At 38.6% G+C, this 27,729-nt stretch overlaps 2 protein-coding genes across 10 annotated transcripts in view; one reads left to right on the top strand and one right to left on the bottom strand.

Annotated features, from left to right (window-relative positions):
• NBEA (neurobeachin) overlaps positions 1–27,729 on the top strand; it is a 680,995-nt gene that overhangs the window by 475,003 nt on the left and 178,263 nt on the right. For all 9 annotated transcript variants that reach the window (XM_064586204.1, XM_054506303.2, XM_064586203.1 and 6 more), the window contains one exon: positions 11,783–11,919. In XM_064586204.1, the coding sequence (XP_064442274.1) occupies positions 11,783–11,919 (137 nt within the window). The remainder of the gene's footprint in view (positions 1–11,782; positions 11,920–27,729) is intronic.
• MAB21L1 (mab-21 like 1) lies at positions 13,182–16,058 on the bottom strand. The gene has a single exon (XM_045869317.3). The coding sequence runs from the start codon at positions 15,571–15,573 to the stop codon at positions 14,494–14,496; it is 1,080 nt and encodes a 359-aa protein (XP_045725273.1). The 5' UTR covers positions 15,574–16,058; the 3' UTR covers positions 13,182–14,493.

Below are 27,729 nucleotides of genomic sequence, written 5' to 3'. Positions count from 1 at the left end.
ACCATGTAGTCTGTAGGAACACTTTTAAGGTACTCTTCATCATAACACATCCCTGCTAACCAAACTATGTAGATTTAAAGTATGATAAAAAGACAAGTTCAACTATTATTTAGTAGACCATCAGCCATGATTCAGATCATATATAACATTCTTACATCTTTTCTTAAGAAGCCATCTTTGTTATGCTGCAAGTGTTTCACAAACCACAACAATGCCTATTCTTCCTAATACAGTGTTCTAGTTGAAACCCATTTTTACTTTTTACTTGCTTCTCTGTGCAGAGGATTTCCCATGAAGGAATTCTGCTAAGACTTATAGTTATATTTATTTTCAACCTGAAAAGCAGGAGTGATCAAGAATGGAGCTAACTTATCAGTACACCAGATCCCTCCTATATGCAGGGGACTAAACTCTCCTATGTTTCTTTTTTAAAAGTATGTGAATGCGCATATTAATCACCTACTGGAAATATACGGGTCACCTTATTTGTCACACTTGGAGGGAAAAAAATGTGAGATAATAAAACTTTTCTTACTGCCAAACTGTGGATGCCGGCAACTTGGAGAAGAGGAAGAGATGAGTATTCATCATTGCACACTACCACACCTGTGAGGTCTCTGGTACTCTCTCCGAAAGACTTTGGCACTAATTCAAACATTATATAAAAACTGATTTCACCACTACATTTAGAGCCCTACCATACAAAAGGACAAATAAGTCTTTCTGCATAGTGCAAATATTTTATTTATTTGATTATTTTATTCCCATGGCTTGATGCTAGAGTCAAAGTAATAGCCTGCAGAATGTCCTTAAGCAGTCAGCACTAAGGAGTATTTACATGGCAATCAACTTAGAAGTAGTTATCACAGTAGAATCTGCTCTATCAGCCCAATAAATATAAGTGTAGAACATTTTATCAGCAAAAAAGAAGGGAAATTCAGACTGAGTTGCTTATCTAAATATTGTCAAGTATCCTTTTCCAGATAGAATGTTTAAGCAGTTTAGTTAATCAGAATATGACTGATTACAGGATGCCTGGCTGGTTCACTTAGTAGAGCATGGGACTCTTGATCTCCAGGTTGTGAATTTGAGCCCCACATTGGGTGTAGAGATTACTTAAAAATAAAATTTAAAAAAAAAATGACTGATTGCAATGTTTTAAGATTTTATTTATTTATTTGACAGAGAGAGACACAGCAAAAGAGGGAACACAAGCAGGGGGAGTGGGAGAGGGAGAAGCAGGCTTCCCACCGAGCAGAGAGCCTAATGTGGGGCTCAATCCCAGGACCCTGGGATCATGACCTGAGCCGAAGGCAGACGCTTAACGACTGAGCCACCCAGGCACCCGTTTTATGCTTTTTTAATCCAAAAGTTCTGTTGAATTTTTCCTTCATTTTAAATCACTAAAAAATAAATAAATAAATAAATAAATAAATAAATAAATAAATAAATAAATAAATAAAACTGTTAAGTATAGCTGTAGTGTTATTCCAGTTCAATTTGCATATAAAACAGGAATGTTAAGAACCAGATATCATAGAAAACTTTCTAAAAAAAATCTTGCATCTCAGTTTGGGCTAGGAGGACGAGTCTCAAATCACCAAACAGTTTTCAGGAGGAAAGCAAAATGAGCTTGATAGGTAGTAAAGAGGTATGCGTGGATGGGCAAACAAAGCTGGGAGACATAATTTACATTTGTTGAAAGAAAACAATACTGCAGGTGATAACTTTGCAGCTCTGAATTAGTATTATAGTTCATTTTAAGATGTGGAAATTAAGGTTCGGACATTAAGGTCTTTACTCATGATCACATCACAAGCAGAGAGGAGCTGAGATTTGTTAAACCTATTTTTCTGTTTTTGTTAAAGCCCTTGTTCATTCCACTATATCAGTGTTTGCTTGGATTTTAATTCCAAGTTGCAACCCATTAGTGGGTAAACAAACTACGTGGATCATTACCAGCATTATTTGTAAATGAAATGAATAAATTTAAATATAAAATGTCAAAATTCATTGCACACAGTAAAAATAAGAGCTGGAAAGACCTGCCAGGTGTTTATTCTCTGAGGCCAGATCCTTACTTGGTTGAGATTGGATGTGGTTATCCAAGCAAAACAAGTGTCCATATTGAATATTTACTATATGCATGATATTATGGTGGATGCTTGGAGTAAAAAGACATATATGATTAAAGTTTCTGCTTCCAAGAAGGTTATAGTCTAGAGGAAAAACAGACAATGAAAAACAATAGCAACCTAGGTATACAAAGGAAACCACGATAACACAAAACAGGACCATTGACCCACCATGTGTACTCTGGAAAGCCTTCCTAGAATAGGTATTTTCTATCTTGAGTCCAGAAACATAAGTAAAGGATTTAGAAAGATTTGAAGAGTTGTTGCAGACTGTGAAAAACATCATATACTAAAATACCACCTTCCCTGTGAAATAGTATCTCTAAATTATTCAGATAAAAGTATGAGGCAGGGAGTCTCTGAAGCTGAGACTAACAAGCTTGCTTGGGGGAGCTTTATGTGCCATGAGGAAACTGGATTTTTATCCTGAAGGCCATAATGAGACAATGAAGGATTTTAAGTATGGCAATGATAAGATCCAATTTATATATATATATATATATATATATATATTTTTTTTTTTTAAATCACTCAGGCCACTGTGTAGCTCAATGTTTTAGGATGCCCAAACTTGAGGTAAAAGGCTGTTGTCTGAACTAGAGGTGATGAGAGCCTGAACTAAATCTCAATTGGTGGTGGCAAAGAAAGCAAAGGGGACAGCCTCAAAACAACACTAACATGTCAGGGACTATGATAAGGGGCTGGTTGTGTGGAGTAAGAATGAGGGGAACCTGGCCTGGGAGAAGGAATGATATAGGAACTGTTAAATGTGTTTGAGAATGTGAAGACACAGGGTTTCAGGGGAGAGGAGAGTGAAGATGCTTGGTTCAGCTTGGTCAAATATAAAGGTTTGGAATTTGAGAGCCAAGCTGGACATGCAATTTACAATTAAAACCACTGAAATCACCCAAGAAAAGTGAAAATATATAGGAGAAGAGCAGCAGGCCAAAGTCAGAGCCCACCAAGGATACCAAGAAGGAAGTCAAGCAGTAAGAGAACAATAGCGACTAGTATGGTCTAGAAGTCAGGGAACTCTCGTTCAACATTTTTCAAACTGATATTCCTTGGAACACGGGTGTTTTGAAATATGTTAATGAGGGGGGAAAAGTATAGCTAAATGTGTTTAGAAAATTCTGGGTTTAAATATAAAATGTTACACAGGTTGGTGTTTTTTTAATTGATGGATAGACTTTTCCAAGCTTTTAACATATTAATTCATTTATATGAATTATGTATAATTTGGCCTAAGTAGAGGATGAGAGTGACACCAAAAGGAGTGAATAAGAGTGAGGAACTAAGAGGAAGAAACTGATGTCTAGAAGCTTAACAAAGGAGGGAAGGGACAAAGATAAGACAGTAACTAGGGGAGGCAAGATAAGTAGGACGAAATCCCAGGTAGAGTGAGTAACTGGTTGGAACAGGATGGAAGATACATTTTCTGAAATTGGAGAAAAAGAGGTATTGACAGAGGTGGAGGCAGAAAAGTCTTTAGATAGAGGAGGGCATCAAGATCAATGACAGATTTTCCTTTTTCTCCAAACTACGAAACCTTCATTTCTTATGCAGTCAGGATGGACAAATGTTCCTATGTGAATTTTCTAGCAAGGAGCTGTATATTTAACCCTCTTCACCGCATGAACACCGCTGCTCCACACACTGTTAATACCTGAGCTTTAATCTTTGATTCCTTAAACATTCTTGAAACATCTCACATTCACAGCTATGGATGTGTTTTCTTTCCTTTTTTTTTTTTTTTTTAAGATTTTATTTACGTATTTGACAGAGAGAGAAGCACAAGCAGGGAGAGTGGCAGGCAGAGCAGTCAGAGGGAAAGGGAGGAGTAAGTTCCCTACTGAGCAGGGAGCCCCCGATGTGGGGCTCAGTGCAGGGCTCCACTGCAGGACCATGGGATCATGACTGAGCCGGAGGCATATGCTTCACTGACTGAGCCACCCAGGTGCCCCAACATATGTGTTTTCAGTTGCATCTCACACTGTCCGCCCCACCCCCCGACTTTGTACGTCCTAATCACTGGCCAGTCTTACTTCTGTTCATGTACTGCATCTGTGTGCTTGTTCAAACTCTTCTGCCCTGCTTACAGCACTCTTCCCTCTCATATCCACATGTCCACATCCTCCCTATCTTATTACATCTCACTTCAAATGCCACAGCCATCATCCTGTCCCAACTACACCTACCCCCCAAAAATGCTGGATGAAAATCATCACAGTTCAGTGAATGTCTGTGGAATATTTTTCTGGCCCTCTCTTGTTGGGAGGCAGTACACATAACAGTTAAATACCCTGACTTTGAAGTCAGACATTCAGGTCTGAATCTTGTCTCTACCATTTACTAGTTGTATGACCTTCCCTAAATTACTTCACCACTTAGTCTCATTTTCTATCTGTAAAATGGACACAATAGCAGTACCTCTCTCATAGGTCTGTTGTTATGAGGAAGAAGGGAGATCAATTCATGTAAAGTGCTTTAACAATCCTTAGCTACCTTTCCTCCCTTATGTCCTAATCATTCCTATGTATTTATCTTTACTATGTACTACAAGCTCTTGAGTAAAATTCATGTCTTATACTTTACTGTATGCTCTCTTAGTACCAAAAACAGTGAATAATTTTTGTTGATTACATAAATGAATGAATGAATGAATGAATGAATGCTGAGTTAAATATGTCTCTCTAAGCATTTAATTCACAAGGAGGGAACAACTTAGTAGGAACGATATGGCAGTTATAAAATTATGCCATTTAAAAAAATAATGGTATGCATGGGACCTAGCTAGATTGACCAATTACATTATAACTCTTGTCGGTTTTCAGCATCTTTTATTTATGTTTTCTCCAAAATGCGGTGTCTTTCATATTTTTAAAGAACAATTTGAAATCAATTCCAGAAAAATAGAAAGGATGTAATCTGTTAATGTAAGTGGTCTTTTTGCTATAACATACAAATGTGACATTGGTGTATATCATTTTCTATTTGCAATTCCATAAAAACAGATTGCATACTATGTGACAGATACTGTGTTAGATAAGAAGATAATGCCCCTTTCTGTAAGTAACCTATGCCAAATGAGAGAAAGAGACTTCTAAACACATATATTTAATATATTATAAGGCTGCTGTAAAGATGCACCCAGGAAACTATGGGAACATGAAGGCAAGACACTTACTCCAACCAAGGGATACAGAGAGTACTTCCTAGTCCAATAGATTTAAATCATCTCCTCTGGTTTATTCAATCATCTAGTCTAGTAGGAATTTACTCTTCTCAATCATTAAGTGATATCCTAGTGCCATAAAAGAATCACTACCCTTCCAAAAAGTGAAAAATGTATTCCATATGTTGAACTAAATGTGATATAACTAGAAACACAAATCTCATCTGGAACACCTATTGAATCAAAAGGCAGAACAAATTATCACAATGGACATTAAAACTATCACTGTTTTGAGGATATTTTTGTGCTAAAAAACTCAGTTATATTTTACTTAGACTATATATGCTTTGTAAGCTTTTTTCCCTATAAAATCATTCATTACCTTTGTAGAAAATGCACTAGGTTTGTTGATTTATATTTAACATAAGATTATCTGTTCTACAAATAAATTGGAAAACCTAAATGTTAAGTTAAAATTAGAGCCTATCAGATTATCTCTTGGTAGTTTTAAGAATTATTTGTTATAAGCACATTAAATAAGATGAGATGTTAGATAATATTCGTGCAAAAATAAGTGTTCTACCATGATGAACAGATATTTTGTTAAAATGCAGTCTTCAGTTGCTCTTATATAGAAGGCTCCACTCTTCTGTTTCTGTTTCAGACTGTGTTGAGTTTTACCCAGAGGTAGGTTTACTCGGATCTGAAAACATTGATGTGGTTCTTAAACACTTGTCTCATTTTGTACAGTAATCATCTAAGGAAACCAGTGCACTATGGAGATGATTGGTTATTGTGCATCTCAATCTAAAGATAGATTATGTTTAAGAAGTCACCAAAGAGCATAAAGAAGTCTCTTGGGCACAGTGACTTTGTATAAAATTTGGGTTTGTAGGGATGCCTGGGGGCTCAGTTGGTTAGGCGTCTGCCTTCAGCTCAGGTCATGATCCCAGGGTCCTGGGATCCAGTGCTGCATCAGGCTCCTTGCTCAGTGGGAGGCCTGCTTCTCCCTCCACTTGCTGCTCTCCCTGCTTGTGCTCACGCAAGCACTCTCTCTCTCTGACAAATAAGTAAATAAAAATCTATTTAAAAATTGGGGTTCGTAATGGATTGTGTGTGTGTGTGTGTGTGTGTGTGTGTGTGTGTTAGGGTGGGAGGGAATAATGCTGGAAGTTAAATTCATAATTCTTGAGCTACGTATTCTATTTGTGGTTCTATTAGTTTTTTGACTCAAGCATAAACATAACATAAACTCAGCATAAACTACTTTCATGCAAGAAGTTTTTGAAAACCTCAAAGGACTATTATTCTGGTAATATATTTGGTCCACTATCAATATTCTCTGTACATAAAGAAAAGAGTCATTGTCTAGAAATTTTGTTACTATACTTTCTTTTTTCTTGGGGCATTTCAAATGCCTGAAATCCAGGGAACTATCCTGGATGGCAGAAATCTCAGATCTTCTGCAACATTTCTCCCAACTCCTTCTCCCCCAGGCACACACAAACACCTCCATTTTCTTTGTGCCTAAAGCTTTCCTAGACTTTCAAAACAAAGTCCCAACTTTTTCGTATTCTTCATTGGTTTCTTTTTAAGTTGTTTTGAGATTAAAGCATGTTATTCTTTTAATTCTATGGGAGAAATATTTTCTTTATTTTTTAAGATTTTTTATTCATTTGAGAGAGAGAGCAGAAGCAAGAGTACAAGCAGAGGATAGGGTCAGAGGGAGAAGGAAAAACAGGACGCAGGGCTTATCTCAGGACCCTGGGTCATGACCTGAACCAAAGGCAGACACTTAACCGACTGAGTCACCTAGGCCTCCCAAGAAATGTTTTCTTTAAATTATATTGCCATACTTAGAAATGATAGAAGTCCAATGGAGGTAGATACTTTACATATGTTCAGTCACTCATGCTAGGAGTAATTTTCATACAAATTGTATCACAGTATAGAAATAACTGTAAGAATTATTTCTTCATTATATTTTTGTTTAAAATTTTTTGAATGATATACTTTTGCACTAAACACAAAGGATTTCAGGTTAAATAATGTCAGGATTTTAAGTTTAATAATTTATAAAGATTAGTCAATGTTTATTATTCCCAAATAATTGTCTTTTAAGTGTTTCTAAAGCAAATTGAGCATGTGGTTTCGAAGTAATTGAGGTCAGAGAAAATCTATATAGTTAATAAAACTTTTATTAATATTTAAGTTTAGAAAGTATTCAAGTGATTCTAAAATACATTGTAACTTCATGTACACTAAATATAGTTTTGGCCAATTGAAATTCATCAAATAATTGTAATGATGCCAATTTTAATTAAACTTCAACTCTTTGTCCCTGTATACTCTTTGTTGTACTTTATATTGAAACTCATAAAAATCTTAGCCTTGTTTGAAAATGTAATTGCCGTAATTGTCTGTTAATACCTAGAATGTTATGGACACCCCTAAAAATGACTAATTTCTGTATGTAAGAAAAAGAAAAGCAGTCCTTGACCTCTGGAAACTAGCCTGACCCTTATAAGGAAACTCGTATTATCAGGAGCTAGCCTGGAACTCACAGCTAGGCCTTGATGTTCTCCTGTTAGTCATAAACAACCTCCCAGAACACCAGGATCAGACAAGGGCTCGTGATGATGATGTGAGGCAAAAAAACAACTCTATAATTTAGTGGAAGCATAGACAAAAGCAAGGTCACTCTGCAGACCACCTGAATACTGAACATCCCCCCATGTCCTGTTTAATATGAGGGACGACTGCTTCTCTGCTAACTAGGGCGTTAGCCTAGATTGGGTCCTCCCTCCCTCTAAATGAGATTGATTAAGATCCATAGTCGCAGAATTATCCCTGCTTCCTGACAGAGCCCAATCCAGAGCAAAGCCATGCTCCTTGAACCCTTCCCAGAATCACTTCACCAAAGCCTCGATCCTACAAAAGTCCTTTTTGACACCCTTACTAAGTTGCCCGTGTCTCCCTCACTGCGATGAGCAGTAAACCCAACCTCTTCAACTAGAGATGTGCTCCTGGTCATCTTTGACAGGAGAGTATTGACACATCCATAGCCCCCAAAAATGTGAATATTGAACTAGTGGTTAAGTAAAAATCATATAAAAGAACCCTATAAACTATAAAGCTCTATTAAAAAGTTGATGTATTAGTGAGATCTCCAGACTTGGAATTTTGTTTTCAGTAGAATCCTCCAAACCCACAAGTATTTTTTAACATTCTACCTTTAAAATATATTTGATGAGTAGTTCCCTTTTCAAATATAAAACATATGTACTTTCGACTCTAGGTTTACCATATCAACTGATTAAAGATGCTGTGACTCTAAAGAGAAGTTCATTCATTTGAAGATTCTTTTCCGTATGCTTGGGTGATCTTTGTTCTAGTTCAGATTTTAAATTAGCATTTAAATTAATGTCAAGTAATATCCCTATCCTTTCAAAAATAGTAATGGGTCAATATTTCTTAAACATTATGTTGCCAGTGCTAGAAGTAAATAACACTTATTGTTCCTTTAGTTACCACTTTGCATGGTGGAATTTTAAACGACTGTATTGTATGCCTCAATACAGGGGAGAAGGTTTGGTCCCATCCATTTGTTTAACTGCCCTTTAACAGCCATCGCTTTACTTCAGTGTGTGCTTGAAAACATTATTATAACATATCCTTTTATTGCTCTAGTAGTGATTGGAATGGATATATCTACATTCAGTCCTGCACTCACTACACCAAGCAAAGTTAGGAGGTTAAATTTGTACCCAGTTATCTTCTAGAACAGAATCTGCTACATTACCATCTCTCTGGCATCCAGAGACGCTGCCCTTTTTAAACTATTTTTATTTGGACAGGGATCTCAGGCTTTCCATGGAAGATCTGCTGGTTTGTGATGGTGCCTTATGTAAACATTTTAATATCAGATCCCTAAAATCCAGAGACTCCCCCAAAAGGGATTAAAACATAATCCCCTCTCTATTGCTGTAGTGGATTTAACTCTGTATTCTCTCTGCGGCGGTTTGCTCCCTGAAGGCTACAACAAAAAGACTCAGTGCTCCTTAAACATGCTATGGAATTGGAAGTTGTAACTGGAGATTTCCAAAGGACAGGGGTAAAAATGACACACTATGAAGGCTGAATATTTCATGACGCTTCTTTCTTAAAGAAGGACCAGTTCAAAGTCCTTTTATAAACCCCCAGAAAATCTCAATTCAATAGAATGAGATTGGAGTAAAAGCAATCAGAAGCGCAGTCTCCTTTCAGAAAGGCAGAGAATTAAGGAGAGAGAATATGTTCCCCGTTAAAAGTTCACGGAAATGTGTCCTTAAAAAGTCGTAATATATTTCAGTAAATCAGTGTGTATGGTTTTGATAATGTGTTTAGTGACTCTTTTTCATGCCACCCCAACTTAATTGGATATGTTAAATTACTTTTCAAGAGAAAGGAATAGTTCGCCATTTTAAATGTTTGTGACCATTCTACGTCTCCAAATGCCAGAAACCTCTACTAAACCAGAAATCACTAGCGGCCTGTGTATAGAATGACGACTTTCCTGAGGTTTTAGCAAGGCCCAACGACGTATAAGAAGACACTGTTTTCGATGTCACGGCACCTTCTTTCTCACCTCGCCCCAAGCAAGAGTAAGCCTTCTGGATTTCTCCAAAAGGGAAATGCGAAAAGTGGCATCCAAAGGAGCGTCCTGGCGGCTGAAGGGTTAAGGGAGCGGTTCGAACCGGCCCGAGCGCTGGGGGATTCCGAGGAGGGCGCGGGAGGCAGGAGGCGCCGCGGAGCGCGCGCTCAGACCTCCAATAAACACAAAGGAGGGCCTGGGGAATAGAAACCCAAATCCACTTGTAATCGTACGAGAGATTCGGGCATAATTACTTGAGCAACCTAGATTAAGATTGATGAGCCTTTAAAGTGGCGCTTCAGATCGACCGCCTCGCCCTCTGGAAAGAAAAGCCTAGTGTGGCCGGGATGGACCCCGACTCCGTTCGGCTCCGCGGCGGAAACCCAGGCCGGGAGTCTGCGCGCCCCGGTGCCGGCCCCCCAGTGCGGGCTCCTGGGGGACAGTGAGCAGTAAACTAAAAGAAAAGGCTTGGCGTTGGCCTGAGCCAGGCGGTCGCGATCGGGGGTGAAGGCTGACACCGACACAGTTGGCTTCCTTCCCACCCCGTTCAGCGCGACAGAAGCCGGCCGGTTCCTCTGTGTGCCTCCCGCAGCAGGAACGGCCCGGCTTTGTGCAGGACGGTCGCCGATCTGGCGTGGGCTGCTCCCTGAAAGCGTGAACTTCTCTGCAGTCCCCGCGCCTGGCCGGGTCGGGCCTGCGAACGGTGGCCTTGGCGGTGGCGGTACCAGCCGGTCCCACCGCGAGGAGCTGCCGCCGAGGGGCCGGGCCTGAGCGGCGGCAGGGGACCTGGTTTTTATTGCCTTTATCCTACTGTTACTGTGACTCATTTGACTATATGCATTTCAGGGCGGGGGGGGGCGATGAAAGGGAACATAATGCGCCCTTGCTACAGAAAAAAAGGGGGGGGGAGAAAGGAAAGAAGGAAGAAAGAAAGAAAAAGAAAAAAATAAGTTCTGATTTCCTTGTCTGTATTTTAAGTACAGGATAGCAAAGAATGCCTCCCCTTTCGGGGAATCTTAAAGGGGCGTTTAAGTCATCCCCTTTGAATTTATATTCTAATATGTAATTTTCAACATTAACTCAGATTGAGGGAATTCCAAGTAAGCACCTCAGTAGGCACATTTTCTAAAAATCTCTTTTACTGAAGATTAGTTTCTCTAGTTTCTAAAGTTGAGAGATAGTACTTTTCGGACGCTTTTCTGAGAATCTTCTTGTTCAAGCGTCTTACAGTTTCATCACTTTTGACTGATTGTCGGTGAGAAGATCACTGTTAGGACTTTTGTTCTTTTCTACAGAAGAAATGCACTTAATATCCTTGTGTGCGGGTATGTGGATGTGGCGCGCCTTAGGACGCCGATATTAATCTTCCTGCGAGATGCAAACCCGTTAGTACAGTGGAATTTATATATTTAGATCCTATACCCCTTCACATCCTCCCGCCCATCCTTGGGGAACGCTGCTGCCGAGTGGAACGGCTTTACACGATGGCTGGTCTTCGGGGGCAGTGCTGACTGCCTAAGGTCTCTCGGAAAGCCGGCGGTGCTCCATGGAGAATCAGGGCATTTGTAGGATTTCTAGGCGAAGGTTACTAACTCGCTTGCTAAGGGTCACTTGTTCGGCATCCTGACCTCTTGGGGTTTTATGGAATTATTTATCTCTATATAAGATAATGTGCGAAAGCTAAGCAGAACTTATCTCACATGAAAGATGCTGGCCGCGTTACCCAGGCACCATTTTCTTAGCGCATCTTTAAAAATATAAAGACCTGCGGCACCCTTTGGGAGGGAGCGGGAGAGGGCCACAGGGACTGAGCCTGACTCCGGTGCCCTTGTCTTTCAGGCCCCGTGGTTCTCAGTACCCCAGCCCAGCTCATCGCTCCTGTGGTGGTGGCGAAGGGGACTCTTTCCATCACCACGACAGAAATCTACTTCGAGGTAGATGAGGATGATCCTGCCTTCAAGAAGATCGACACGAAAGTGAGTTAGAGTGATTCGTGTACAGTACTAGTGTGGCCTTGTGGCAGGAAGTGGTTTTCAGTTTTGCTTGGTTTTAAATGACAGTGGGGGAGGGGAGCACATTTCCATTTTTGTCATAGGAAATAAAATGAATGAATTTTGCTCTATTTTATGGGATTGAAGAATATATTAATGGTTTCAAATCCTGTGTTACCAGAGCATGCACATTACAGTCTCTCCATGAGTGCCTTTGTGTGCACTTGGGTAAATTTGGTAGGTAAGCCAATTGTTCCAAAGTCTGGGGGTACGGTATCCCAGGCTCTCTGGGAAGACCAGGAGGGGTCTTCTGAAATATCTTAAGATGACTTTTAATTTCCAAAAGTGTAAATTGCAATGTGAGTTATTATTCACTGAAAGGTTGTAAGGAAACTGGGGGGGAGGGGAGAGCATTTAGATAGAAATTCATCTCCATTATTATATCCATTTTTCATCTCCTGAGATAAGAATGAGTTTTACATGTGAATTTAAGAGTAAGAGAAACTGATTCTCTGAGAAGTGTTGATTTAAAACGTATATAGGTAGTATATACTAGCAATCAGATGTTTATAAAGTTTGTGTTCTTCTGTGGGTGTAATGCCAGAAAAATACCTATTTGGACAATTTGAAATACATAAATATTTATTTGTTTATTATATCTTACCATGTAGATTTTAAAACCTGATATTAGGACAGCTCTACACCTCTGCACTTTTTATTGAAACCAATTTGTTTGTTGTTTTAACTTTTATGTTACTGTGTGGTTTGTAAACTTTTTTTCTGAGGTTAAGAATTCAAGGGTCATGTTAGATATTCAAGCATCAGTTTACAAAGATTTTCCTTTGCAGTATTTATCAGAAGCAATTATTCTAAAATCGTCAAAGACAAATGTGCCTACAGAGCCAGAACTTTATTATTGATGTCATTTTTACATAAACTATTATAAAACACTATTTGTAGAAGAGGAACTGAAATTCCAAAATCCATCCCTGCCTGAATTAACTACCTACCTTAAGGCCTCCAGGTGATTAGCGCTCTCAGCACTTGTTGACAATTAAAATACTTGGAAGGACGGTCAAAGGACTTCTTGCACTACCAGCTCCCAAAGGATGGAACGTTGAAAATGAGTTTGAATGTAGTGTATTTGATTTTTAAATAATTGAAAGTTTGTCTTTACGCTTTTATCATTAGCTTGCTCTGTGAAGTCAAAAGAAATTTTAGATTTCTGATGAACTTACACAGCTAATGGAACACTTTTTCTGCATAACATAGGATTTGACATAAAATGGTCAGAAATAATCTTTATTTGATTAGCATAGTTACACAAATTTTGAAACTTTCATTATGACTTTAAGTTCACTTTTTCTGAGTTAGTCTAATTTTTAACTCAGCAGTCTGTACCGTCATGACATATTTTTTCTTTATATTATTAAAAATGCTACAGAAGTACTGATCCAGAAGAGCAGGCTTTCCAGGGTAGATTTAAATGTGTCTGTTGTAGAAAGAAATAGTCTTATAAGTAAATCATTATCTTCTGTATCTGTACAGAGTTTTCTTCAGGATATTAAGGTTTAATTTTAATTATTTCATTAGCATACTCCTCAAAGTGTTTAAAATACTCGAGTGGGTTCAGTTTTCAAAATGGAGCATTACATCTTTTGATAGAAAAACAATTTAAAGTGAGACACAACAACTTTTATTTTACTTCATTTATTAGCTTCTAATTAAATAAAAACCAGCAACAGAAATTAAAATCTAAATCACAAAAGTAGTTATCCAGTGTATTTCAAGTGCATTTTTCAAATATATAATTCAGATATTCAAGCGTTATTATATAAGCTGAATTCAAATTTCTTCGAATATATTTAAATAACATTTCAAGTATATTTATGGAATGTTAGAAATAGAACAAGCATTATATTTGAAACAAAATGTAAACTTTTTAAAGTTCAGACACTTTCAAAGACAGATAAAAGTACCAGGAGGAAATCTACCTTTAAATGGTATCTTTGTTAGTGGAAAATGTCTGGAAGTCTCCAAAACGGCAATGTAACTTCTGTTCACCAAATCACAAAACACCAACATCCACACTTTCAAAGACAACGTGAGATCACAATATTTGTTACAAATCAAAATATACATTACACTCTCCTTCAGATGGCATATCCAAATCGTGTTTACTCACAGACAGATGCACCTAAATCACCAGGATTGCTATAATCCTTTGATAGTTAGGCAGAGTGTTCACTGTGGTCTTGCATTACAGCCGGGTTGTTTTCCGGGTGTTATTGTGTACTTTTCAAGGGAGATAGGAAATCCTTTGTAAAGAAGTCTTCTAATACTTGTGGGTTTGGGTTTTTCTCCATCCGCTTTCCCTACTTCTTCTTCTCCCCTTGGAGGGGTGGGTGAGATGATGCCTAAACATCGTATTGTTACTCCTTTTTAAGGAAGAGACTGTTTGCACTGACAAATGGAATATTAGGAATCCAACAGGAAGTTTGCACTGAATCAGGTCTTTGAGAAGAGTAATCACATTTCGGCTCTTGTTGAAATTGTCCTCTAAAGTTTTTCCAAACTTTTTGGGTTGGTCAGGATCTCTCTTGCCAGCCGCCACGTTTGTTTGGCAGCGTTCTCCAGAGCCGAGTGAGGTTTGCCTTGAAACAGATCTAAGTTCGGTAGGAAGTAGTGAGGACACCGCCGGCACTGCAGGCAGGAGATAAGTTGCAGCAAAATCCCGTTAAGCCGATCACCCAGGCAAGACTCGTCCCAGTCTGACTCCCGGGGATGCTTTTCACACTCGTAGGAAACCAAAGTCTTCATGTGGTAATTGTTCAGGGGCTGGCCTGGCAGTTCAAGGTGACGATCCCGTAAGGTTTTGAGGATGGAGAGGCATTTCTTTCTGCAGCCCCCCATCTGCAGTCTGTTCTCTGCTTCGGCGAACTGCAGCACCCAGGCGTCGCTCTCGGCCGAGCTCTGTTTGCCGGCCAGGGAGTGGCACTCCTTGGACAAGAGATTGAACCCTTCCGCTTTGACCTCCGCCACCCGGTTGGGTCCTGGCCAGGGGATGTGCGGAAGAGGCCAGTGGGCAGCACTCCTCGGCCAGATCCCGGTACATTTAAAAGCCGGGGTGATCTGCACCACGTACCTATCTCGGATTCTCAGTTTCACTTCGCTGGTGTCTGCCACCATCTTTACCACATCCCTGTAGCTACATTTGTCTACGGCTTGAGCCACCAGCGTCTGAAACCTGGACCGGATTTTGCGCGCCGAGAGGTAGCCGGAGGCCGTAATGAATTCCACCCAGAGGGACATGCTCCTCTTGCGCCCGTCGCTCAACTTGAGCACCGCGCAGCCGGGCAGCGAGCCGTCGTCCACAAAGTTGAACACCCCCATTTGGTTAAGGTAAAGCACCACTTCAAATTCGGTGGGGGAGATGACCTCGAGGCCCTCGTAGCGATTGTCCATCTCGTTGAGAGAGCTGATGAACCGGGGCTCCTGCACTTCCACTTCTTTAAGTACGTCGGAAACTACTTTGCAGACTTCCCGGATAGTTTTTGCAATGGCAGCTTTCCTGGCTTGGCATTTCTCATTGTAGTACTTATTCAGATGGTATACCAGCTTGGCCTGGGCCGCGATCATGTTGGGGCAGAGATCCGGATTGTACACCGGAGTCTCGCAGTAGGCTGTGGGATCCAATGCGGCTGCTAGAGCTGGAGCCAACTTCGGTGGAGAAACGGGCCGCCGCGCTCAGAAATGTATCAGAACGCTCTCCGATGTGTTGCCCCGGTGGAGTCCTAGCCGCTGCTTTCCCCTTCCTTTTATCTTTGAGCCCAGACGGTCTTAAAGTGAAAGATTGTTCTCCCCCCTCTCTCAGTCTTTCTTCCTCTTTTAAAGAATCCTTGTGTGAGAGAAATGCATGGAGAGATCACCTTCTCGGTAATGAAAACAAAAGTTGCGCTGAGACCCAGCAAAGCTCTTCCAGTAGTCAAAATAATCAACCCTTTCCGTATTTATTTACGCTTTCCCGTAATCATTGTGTGTGCCGGACTGTTAATCAGATGGAGGAAAAGTGTGCTGAGTGTGTCGGGGGTGAGTGTGCGTGTGTATATGTCAGAAGAAGCTGCTGTTGGTTTGTCTAAGAGCCCAGATGCACTCGTGTGGAAATTATAAAGGCAGGGCCAGGCAGGCTGGCGGCCAATCGCCACTGGGCTCGTCACGACAGCCTCCTTCAGCTCCAGCCCGGCTAATTAATCCCCCCCTCGTGGATATAGGCACACAAACTAAAGGTAGGAGGCTGCTGCCGGCAGAAAACCACCCAGGCCACCTAGACAGTTTTGGAAATCAAGAGGAATCTCTCAGCTTTGGTATTAATTGAAGCATATTGACGTTTTAAAAAGACTTGGCAAAGTGGTTCTCTTCTGTGTTGAAAACCCTGCTTGTCTTTTTACCGCGGAAATGCAAATACAGGTGTATTAATGGTCATCCATCAATTAGTGAACTAGATGGGGTCTTCTAAAACAAAAGTCAGTAACTTGCATTTAGAGTAAGATAATTAATGTCTGTTAATCCTTGAGGCCTTTTTAAATGCAGGTTGAGAGTTTGCTCTTTCATGTATATGCAAGTTGGCTTTAGATGGACTACTGATGCCTGTGTAATTTGGGGTATGTTCCGGTATGTTAGAATGGGTTTTTGGTTGGGGTTTTTTGTTTTTGTTTTGTTTTACGTTATGCAGTGTTTTATCTCTGTTTTTTTCCCCTCATTTGCAGTTGTTGAAAGGAATCCGAAAATTATTGCTTTGTTAGATGCTGTCTACCCCAGTTTAAGTTAGGATGTTTAAGAAATGTTTAGTATTACTCCCCCCTCCCCAACTGCAGCCCTCTTTGTACTTTGGTAGACTTGCCCAACATAATCAGGACTGTAAGTTTTGTACACACTGGTAGAAATATTTTAAAAATAACTTATCTCTGTGATTGAGAGATTATTGTAATGTGAGTTCATAGTGAGCTGTATTTTAATATGTGAAATTAAGGCAAGATCATAGAGATGAGACCTACTGGCAGATAACTGTTCTGAAAATATTCAGGTTTAGGGTTTCTGGCTTGCTTACTGATGTATATAATTATACCTCCTCTCTTAAGTGTCCTTAGTGGTGATCTGACGGTAGACTTCTAATTGTTGTATGATTTCATGTGATTTGGTTGAGGGAAAATCGGGTAAGATTTTAAAAGAAAACTAATTTGCAGTCATCCAGCGTTTTTAAATTTAAATATCATTTTGGAAAACTTTGAAAGAAATCAACATTTCTGCATTTTGGAACCTTGAAACAGGAGGGGGAAATGGATTTATGTAGAACATGTTTTTGATTTGTGTTTTTTTTTTTTTCCCCTGGTGATACCAATTGTGTCCTTAATGTACAGGAAAGGAAATAAATACCACTTAGGGATTATGTAGTGTAGTGGTTTAAAAACCTAGGCAGATTTTTAATGCCTACCTTTAATTTAGATGCCATCTCTTTAAAATTAACAATATTTCCAGCAAAATCCTATAACTCCCGGTAACAGGTCTGTTGGCACTTTCTTTCAGAGCCGCTTTCAACAAGATCTCATTCGGGGCTTCCACTTTTTACTCCAGCTTTTGCTTGCTTATTTATTTATTTATCTATTTATTTATTTATTTTTGCACAGGTACAAGCATCACAAAGCCATCTATTATTTACTTTTTCCTTATCCAAGAGTGATAGATTCCGATTTAGCTTAAGACAGTACAGTACATTTGGGGCTCATGGCATCCATCTACTCTATTCCCCAGGAACCTTCCATTCCCTTAGGAGCAGGGATTGGGAACAGCCCCTCCCCACTTTGCAGGCTTTGCGGGTGAATGCACTGCTACCTTTTGGCAGTTGGAAGAAGAAGAGGAGGCAAATCAGAACCAGAGAACCCTCGGCCAAGAAGGGGAAGATGTGCCTTGGTTTCTGGGGGGAAAGCCACGTCTGGCCCTGACCCAGCGCAGGTCCCCTCTCTCCCGCTGCCCCGCACTCCCGAGCCATCCTTCTTTCCTCTCTCTGTCCCATGGGGTTTTTCCCCCCTGTGTGCCCGTTATTTTAAACCTTACTTGGTGTCCTCGGGTTCTCCACGTCTGCTCCAGGCCAGGGCCCCTGCCCGCGCACCCCTTAGCCCCGACGGCCACCCGGGCCCACGTGAGGTCGCAGCCGAGCCCCGCGCTTTCTCGTCATGGGCCGCGGGCCCCTGTGCCAGCGCGCTCTCCCCGGGGTTCAAGCAGAGTTGCTCGGCCAGGACCTCGTCCCTCGATTTCTTGGGCCACCGGTTGCCGAGGACGTGCAGCCTGGGACGCGGAGGCCCCGGAGCCGTTCGGGGGGCACCGTGGGGCGGTGGTCCGGATGAGTCTAACGCGAGGGGCGCCGGGCCGGCCTCGCTGGAGCCAGGCGCGCAGGTGGCGCATCTTCGGGGCTCACTGTGCGGCTTAATTGGGTTAAAGCGAAGCTAAACACCGAAGCACTTTGTGCAAACTAATTGGTGTAACCGGGGCCTTTTCACTAACGGTTTGCACTTTGAAGAAGAAAAATGGATGGTGAGAAAAGGACCAAGAAACTCGTTAGTCCTAGAATGTTGCAGGGAAGTGAAGCCATTCTGTTTCAAGGACGCCGGGACTGTGTTTTCGGAGCTGCTTCCTGCAGCACCCTTCACACTGGGAGCTGACAGTGATTTACGTAACGCAGGACTCACCCACCCGCTGTTATCACTGTAGGTGAACTGGACACCCTAGAATAATACTCTAGTGCAAGCACTGCTTGTTGCTGCAACACGGTGATTTTCTATTACACTGAACACGTGAAATGAATTGCCTTCTGTAGCTGAATCCTTTCCGTGATCTTAGACACCTCTCATTGTTGAAGGGAAAATTAAACTATGCGAGGAGTATGTTTTCTATCCCTTAATTTTTTTTAATTGAAATAACCTATGGAGAGGAATTTAAAATATATAGTATATTTTTATGTAATTCGGCCACTTTTAATCTAGGCTTTGGAGATAGTTTTGTGGGAGTAACTTATTTTATAGTAATTTTTTGAAATACCCTTTGACCTATTGAACTGGTTATTTCAAATGATGATGTACTAACCTGGAGACAGCTTAAAATCAATTTATTTACTTATGTGAGAAGTTATAAAACAACTCTAATGATCCCAGTCTTACCTATATTATTTTTTTACTATAAATACAATCCTTGTTGTATAATCCTACTAGAATAAAAGCTTGCGTATGTCCCATGCTTTAGGATATAAATGCTTAATTGTTTTCAGTGGTATGCTGTGCAGGCATCTTTGACATGAGCTAATAATAGAATGATAATTGAAGAAAACTGACCTAATTGAAGAAAAAAAAAAGCCCAAAATCTGATGATTTAATGATAGTTTGAGATGCTTACATTTGAATGATATTTGAGATTTTAAGGTCTAACTGACTTGACTTTTTCATTTCATTTACTTAGGTTACTAGGCAGCCTTGATTTAAAATGCACCATTTACAAAAAGAATCCCAAAAAGTCACAAACACACCATTATCGCAAATGTTAGTAGTATTAATGAATATAAAACAATTAAATATTGTGATCCTTAACATTTCAAGACATTCAAAATAATAATGGCAAAATATGTTTTTCCCCGAAGTATTGTTGTCTAAGTAACTTATCCCCCTTCTGTAAACCTACTTACTTTATATGGGATACATAAAGTAATGCATAGTCACCTTATTAGGTTTAAAGAAAAACTATTATGTTGAGAAATGTAGGAATGCAAGGTTTCTGTGTGTTTTTTTTTAAACTAATTTAAATTTGAATTACATGTTCATAAATTTAAGTCATTGTGACCTTTCATCTGGAAAAATGTATCCGTTAGGGAATATGCATATACATGTTAAATGCTCACATAGATACTGTTTTGTGTTTTTTCATATTTCCTGGCTGGCTGCTATTCTATTCACAAGTATTCATGAACTTAAAGTTTTATTTTTTTAATATGTGCTTATTACACTGGGGAGATAAAAAGAATATGAAGTTGAGTATATTAAATTATTTATCCCTACTGCTGGAGTGGCTTTGAAGGCTCATTGTACGCATCTACCTCCCCCCACTTCGTTTTTTAAATGCACCCAGGCTATTTCATCTGCTTCATTCTGCCAGACACAATATATTTCTTTTTTTACACTAGAGAAATTAAAGACAGATATTTGTGCAGGGTTTTCTTTATGTGTCACATTAAATAAAGTAAAATAAAGGGAGCTTCTCTGGTAATCTAATTTGATGGCATCTCTACCTTTCTTCCTGTTGTGACTCCTTGTATAAGAACACTTGAAACAAAATAGCTTGAGAGCTTCAAAAGTTTCAATGATTTCTTAAAACAATTATTTCATATTTTAATATCAGGTTTATGACAAAGTAAAGCAGAGAATTGAGGTCACTGTTGACACAATTTAGACCCTGTTCTGTTGTTTCAACCAGAGCATCCTGATAATTGAAGTTCTTCAAAAAATTATTTCCATAATTCTCCACTTCAATGATCAGGGCTGTGGCCTTAGTTTTGCTCATCCCCCTGGTACCCATCCTATAGTCAACATTTGTTGTGGGGACCACTTTTTTCCCTACAGTGTTGCTTAGTAAATTTGTTATTGGTGCTAATAAATGTTGGACAGAAAGTAACTTTGAGATTAAAGATGGGCAATAAAAGTGTAATTTACCAGAATTATGACCACTGCTGGATATGCGCATTTGTAGCGATTCTGGGTAATTCTGACCAAGACCTTTCTTTTGGTGGAAGAAGAAATTGAAAGACGATTTAGGTAATCCTCTCACTTTCCCCACTTCATTTGAATATTTACATAGAGGTGTAGGATATTTTAAGTTGCATGCATAAACGGAAAAATTGGGGGGGGGGAGGTTATTAACCAAAAGATTTTCTTAATGCTCAAACTAGACTGTGATCTCTAACTCTTTCCAAAAATTTAAGGATATTGGGGTTAGTCATTTATTTATTGAGTATTACGGAGGAAGTGTTGATTCCAATATTCCAGGTCCTCATAGATCCTTCAGAAAGTCACTGTCGTCTTTATGATGTAGAAAATTCAAATTCGTTTTGTTAGATTTCAGCCTCTATTTTTCATTTGGATATTATAGAAGTATTCTGACGAGATAAATGGGCTCACATGGTTCTTTTCTTTATGAATATATGAAAACTAGGTACTCCTCAACCCACAATTCATGCGGATTTATAGACATTTGTGTATGTGACCACAGCCTTAGTACTCTTAGCGCATTAGAGTTTTATTGCACTTAGAGAAAACAATGGAATCAGATGCGATTAGTGTCTTAATCTGTACATCTGTAGTGGGTCATCCAGGACTGCATAGCTCTCATTACTGTCCCATACTGTATGTGATTAAGCCACGGAAAATATTCAACATGACCTTGAGACTAGAGTATGGTATGTAGATAATCAACATTCAGTAACTGCATGTCTAAAATAACCTTTTCTATATCTAATTTACAGTTTTGGAGCTTACTTTTTAATGAACAAAGCAGTTCCTCTAAACTAGGATTTATTTTCTTTTAACAATCAGCAACTGGAGTAATAACTTAAGAGAATAATTACATTAAATAAAAAACTATTACCTCCTATCATATATATTTTATGTAATAAAATAAATGCTTTATAGAAAAAGAAGGAAATTAGTTTATGAATAAGAATTTCCTTTATAGTTTTCATATAGATAATAGAGATATAAACATCCAAGAATACACCAAATAAATAATGATTTCATTTCCACTTATGTATGATTATTTTCACTATTCTAATAATACACATTTTAGTATACAAATACATATTATTTCTAAAAAGCCCAAGTTTCCATGATTTGTCAAAAATATCAAGTCAAAGTACTAATAAGTAGTTAATACTTTTTAATCTACGTGTTTATTCATTTTATCTACACATCCAGATCAAAAGCATGAGAGCACAGAGTTTGTAAGACCATAGTCTTTCTAATAAAAAATTGTGAAACCAATGAAATAGAAAGTATAGCTTTCTTTTATTTTCATGTGAAATCTATTTTTTATTATTTACGTCAGGTTTATTGATGTGTATTTTGTGTACAGTACCATTCTATTCTATGGTTTTTCTATATGAATGTGCCATCCTGTGAATTTTAACAAATATCTACAGTCATAGAACATCTGGCACAGACATAGAACATTTCCATTGCCACAAAAGTTTCCTCATGCCCCTATTTTACTTTTTAATTCATACATTTTATGATTCATTTATAAGCATCTGGGTGTTTTACTTTTGTATCAAAAAACCTTTAGGTTGTAAATCTTTATTCCTCTAGAATTTCTTGTTTTATCTCGCTTCTAATTTAAGGCCAGTTTTAATCCAATAACACTGAAGTAGAAGCAGAGTATGAAATGATATTTCAGATAGGCAAGCAATAGGTTTACAATTTTTGTTTTACATAAAAGTTGTTTAAACGTAATATATGTCACCTTAATGCTTGGTAAAAGATTTTGTTTTTCAAAGAAACTGCTAGTATTTGTTACACTGGCATGAATGTGTGTATTAGACTTATGAATATAGTTTATATTTGCACATCAAAATATATGGTAAGAAACAGGGATTCCTCATATTAGCAACATTTGAGGCATATTGGTAATGTTACTAGCTTTATGTTACTGGAGAAATGAATCTCCTTTCAGTATTTAAATTACATTGTACTTTACATTTTCAGTAAATTACTCCTCCCTTAGAGTGGTGGGGGACAAGGCCAAGGAGTTTATTAGAGCTAATATTAATTAACATATATACATTCTTGGAACATATGCTTCTAATCCTAATTTTACATAAATATACATTGTCATTTAAATTTCAATGGTTATAAATACGCCAAACAAAGAATGCTTAAATTGTAGGAGAGCAGACATATTCATTGACCATGATGCTCTTTCAAGTATTTTGCCTTTTTACAACTCGGAATAGTACAACTAGTCTTCTGTTTCTTTTCCCAAGATATAAAATTATTTAAATGCTTTCTGTTTTATATTTTTATTTGGCAATTACAATAGAAATTTTAATGTTATGCATGCTTACAGTCCTATTAAGAGAGAAGTTATTGCTTTCTTAATAATCTTAAGCCATTTTTAGAAAGTATACTCTTTTTATGGTTTGCAAAATAGCCTGTGCATGTACACACACACACACACACACACAACCCCAGTATTTCAGATAGTAAAAGATTGAATTGGCCTCTATACGCTTATTTTAACCTGTTAAGGGGGAACAGCTACTAAATACAGGATTCCTGTGGCCATCAGGATATAATATCACATCTGCAAGATTGGTCCACGATAACCTATCCAGTTTTCAGTGATCCCTTAAGAGATGACGCCGAACGGATTTTTTAAATCATAATAATAACTGGAACTTCTGACAGTATTTATACAGACATAGATACTGGGGCAGGTTTGAATGTCGTAAGCTTTTAATTGCAAAATTGAGAAGTTTAAATGTCACCAGCCATTCTGTCCATATAAATACAAATACACTGCTCCGTTTCACCCACATACATAATACGCATGCGTATCCATAAAAACACTTCCATGGATTTAAACTTGTTTTCTGCTTTCCTGTAACAGAGGATAGTTAAGTTTCTTGCAACCTGAACCTGTGTTTGATAACCAAATTGCATAACTCCCTGCGTCGGGGAGGGGGGTACTAGGGGGAGCCAAGGGGGAGAGAGAATTTTAGGGTTTCCTTGGTTTGGGGGTTTTTGCTTTTTGTTGTTTTTTTTTTTTTTTTCTTTTACTAGCAAATTCAGTTCTTCATTTGTTTTGCTCTCCACGCTGCATTAGCACAGTTTTCCCCTGTGTGCATCTGCCAGTGTACGATTTAGCCACGGGCATCTGTAGACCTTGTGGTGATCAGTATTGCAGGCAAAAGCCATATGTGTTTAAATAAAAAAAAAATCTCTTTATTTCATTTGCTGTTTTAACTGGATGGATAACTTTTGTGCCTCAAGACAGAAGAAGAAAAAATACAGAAATAATTAATTGCCTCTATTCTTGAGGCAGTTTCATTTCCCCCTCCAATATGGAATGCTTGTCAGCCTTCCTGATAAATGACTGCATGTATTTGCATAGATTTTACATTAACACAAAAATTAGTTTTATTTGTGGAAAACTAGTTTACATAATAATATAAAACCTAGTGTTATTGATTATATTTGCAAACACTGATGATTTTTTAAAGGGGTCAGAGCACTCTTATGTTCCAAAGATCTGGTCAACCTGTTTTTTAACTTACACTTTCTTTTGCTTTATATGGTTTTGCACCAACAAGACAAACACGTATAAAATTGTAAAGTCGTAAAAATTCCTTTCTTGGATGTGTTCATCACAGTTTCAGACCCATAGTTAGTAACCCTCGTTGTGGTAAAAAGGATTCTGATTTTGAACTTCAGCCAAGGACTATTTTTAAAGACTTAGTACCAATTACAGACACCTCCGACAGTTGGAGGATTGCATCTGTGTGAATGATACCAATTTTCATATTCATGTTATCAAAGCATGGGTACTATAGCGGGTGTGTGCTTTTGAGCTCATTCCTAAGACATTGTGCATTGTTTACTACCAAATTTAAAAGACAACTGAGAACTATTCTCTCCGTCTTCAGTCTGTTTCCTTGAGGATACTTAAGCGTTGATCACCCTAGTCCAACATTGAAGAAACACAGTGTGCTGGAGCTATTTGGGTGCTGCAAACAGTTCTCCCTCTCTAAGTGGCAGGCACTAGATGTTTATTCATACTGTAATCTGGCATCTTGTTGTCTGGAGGCAACCTGCTAATTATGTGCTATCATTGTATTATCCATGTTATGGAAAATTCAAATACGTTCACTGCTGTTAGTTACATCACAGAGCTTTTCATGAAAGATACTTGATCCTCCAGAAACCTACTATACTTAATGGCAACCTAAACCAAGGGTCTCTCTGCCACTTCTCGATTCTGGGACACCCTGGGTGCCAGCTGTCACAGCTCGGCTAATGATGACAAATGCCCCTCTCTATGCAGATTGCAGAGCTTGCAGGCTGCCGTGAAAGGCAACCAGATTACCTTTCCTCAGATAGTAACTTAACCTTTTCAACTCATGTCAGAATGAAATTATCAGCTGTGATAGTTTCAATATCTGTATCTTTAAAAACAAAAACTAGAACAATATCAAATAACGGACTCCCTTTTTAAAAATTTTTCCGATTTTGGTTATCATTTACATGGCTTTACCCTGGAAGGCCGTAATATTCTTAAATGAGAAACTCTAGGGAAAATATACTTTACAGCCACACCAGAGGGTGCATTTGAACTCTACATATAACTCAGGTAGTGTGAATTATTGAGAGCACTATCCAAATTGTTTAGGCTAGAAAACAGCCTAGAATTGGTGGAATTTTGAGGGGAAAATGTATTCTTTCTGCCTCTTCATCTGAGCAGAGTGGTAAAGCCTCTGTTCTCCCGCTGGGTATATAGGCTCAGCCTGTTCAAGATAAATTGCTATTATTTCTTTAAAACTCTGTGGATTATTCCAGAACGATTTAGAGAATAATTGTTGCTAATGATTGTTTTCCCTATTTTCAAACCTCAGCTTTTGTTTCAAGCTGCTAATTTCTTCTATAGAAATTTGTTATTATATTATGATACATACACCTACATGGATTATTCAAAAGGGTAATGGCGCCTGGGTGGCTCAGTCTGTTAAGTGTTAAGCATCTGACTCTTGATTTCAGCTCAGGTCATGATCTCAGGGTCCCAAGATTGAGCCCCACCTTGGGCTCCTCACTGAGCGTGGAGCCTACTTCAGATTCTCTCTCTCCCTCTGCCCCTCCACCCCCCCCTCTCTCTCCCACAAAAATAATAATAAAATAATAATAATAATGAACACTGTTGGGCGCCTGGGTGGCTCAGTTGGTTAAGCGACTGCCTTCGACTCAGGTCATGATCCTGGAGTCCCGGGATCGAGTCCCGCATCGGGCTCCCTGCTCAGCGGGGAGTCTGCTTCTCCCTCTGGCCTTCCTCCCTCTCATGCTCTCTGTCTCTCATTCTCTCTCTCTCATATAAATAAATAAAAAAAAAAAATCTTTAAAAAAAAAAAAAAAGAACACTGTTAACCATGATGTAATGAAGGGAATAAACTGCCTATTAAATGAGATAATACAATTGCAACATTCTTTAGATTTACAAAAGACTTTTATATGCATTATTTCACTTGATAATGCATATAATAATTCGGTGAGTTGAGAGTAGCAGGTGATAAGGAATGGGAACCAAACCTTACGAGTATTTGATCACATTTAATCTTCACAACAAATATTAGTTCCCATTTACAAATGGTGACTGTGGTCTAGAAAGGTTAAGTGCGTTAGCAAGGGTCACATAAGTAATTGCAGAACTAGGTTTGTCTGACCACAGCTGCTTCTCAGCACCGCAACATCGAGATTGTATACGGCAGAGGTGGAGATGAGCGCATGCATGCGTGAAGGCATGCGTGTCTGTGCTGTCTGTACCTAGAGGTAATTTTTAGCAACTGCTACTGGGATATAAGTAAGTGTTACTCTGAAAAGAAACTACTAGACTTACGTTTGTGTTAAGAATATGATTGTTTGATGAGTTCTAAAGATTAAGTTCTTTATTAGGAGGCTTTTAATTAAGTAAATAGCGAGGCACTTTTTATGTTCTAAATCTTTATTTTATGATAATGTATTGATCTATCACATGGGGAGAAACTATTTGGAAAATACATGTACTGTTTAATGAATATCAAATTGGGCTGATCCACCTAAAGAAACATTTCATGATAAAACCTAAGATTAATGGGATATACCTTCATAAAAATGATGAAGAGAAACAATTCAACAATTACTTGAATAAAATATCCATATACTTTTTTATACATAAGATTTTACTCTGTGACATCAATGGGTTATACAGGCCACAGTATTGTACATCTTTCAGTTTAAGACACATTAAAAACTCCCTTTTATCATGAATTAAAATACAGTTGTTTCCAAGAAAGCTGCTTGTATGCCAATTGTTTTTATTCCTTACTAAATTTTATTTGGTACAGATACTACAATATAAGGATTTTTATCAATGATATGTCTGTTCATGTTGTGAATACTCCATCTTTTTATGTTTTAATTATAGAATTCTTATAGTTACCAATCGGTACTAATGCTTAGTAAGTTGCAAGTATTTCACTGTATATAAAAATTATGTAGAATTTACAATGACCATTTCATTAAAATATATTATGCAACTAGTACTGGGAGGAAGAACCTAATTCTACTCCATGAGTCAGATATTTTATATCAGGGCAAGAAGGAAACTTTAAGGAGAACATAATGCAGCTCTCCTCTTTAACACCTGAATCTTCCCTACAACATTACTTAAGGAACCGTCATCCAGCCTCTACTTTTACCTCCACTGATGAGAACTTTAGTATCTACTCAGATAGCTACTCGCACTTACAGACAGTTCTGATTGTTAGAAAGCTCTTCTTTTTTTAAAATTTTATTTATTTAAGTAATCTCTATACCCAATGTGGGGCTCAAACTCATGACCCTGAGATAAGAGTCGCATGCTCTTCTGACTGAGCCAGCCAGGTGTCCCAAAAAACTCTTCTCAATACTAAACCAAAACCTTTTCTCTTTGAACCTTTCACCTTTTCGTATCTTCTGTATA

Source organism: Mirounga angustirostris, unplaced genomic scaffold (assembly GCF_029215605.1).
Source record: "Mirounga angustirostris isolate CCGP_5_RB_7025 unplaced genomic scaffold, mMirAng1.0.hap1 SCAF_3, whole genome shotgun sequence".
In the NCBI taxonomy this organism is placed as follows: Eukaryota; Metazoa; Chordata; class Mammalia; order Carnivora; family Phocidae; genus Mirounga; species Mirounga angustirostris.
Note: the sequence above shows the minus strand (reverse complement) of the source record. Positions and strands in the feature narration are given on the sequence as shown.

What these genes read in the sequence shown, in the direction of transcription:
- MAB21L1 (XM_045869317.3), bottom strand. Translation starts at nt 15,573, where the DNA reads ATGATCGCGGCCCAGGCCAAGCTGGTATACCATCTGAATAAGTACTAC.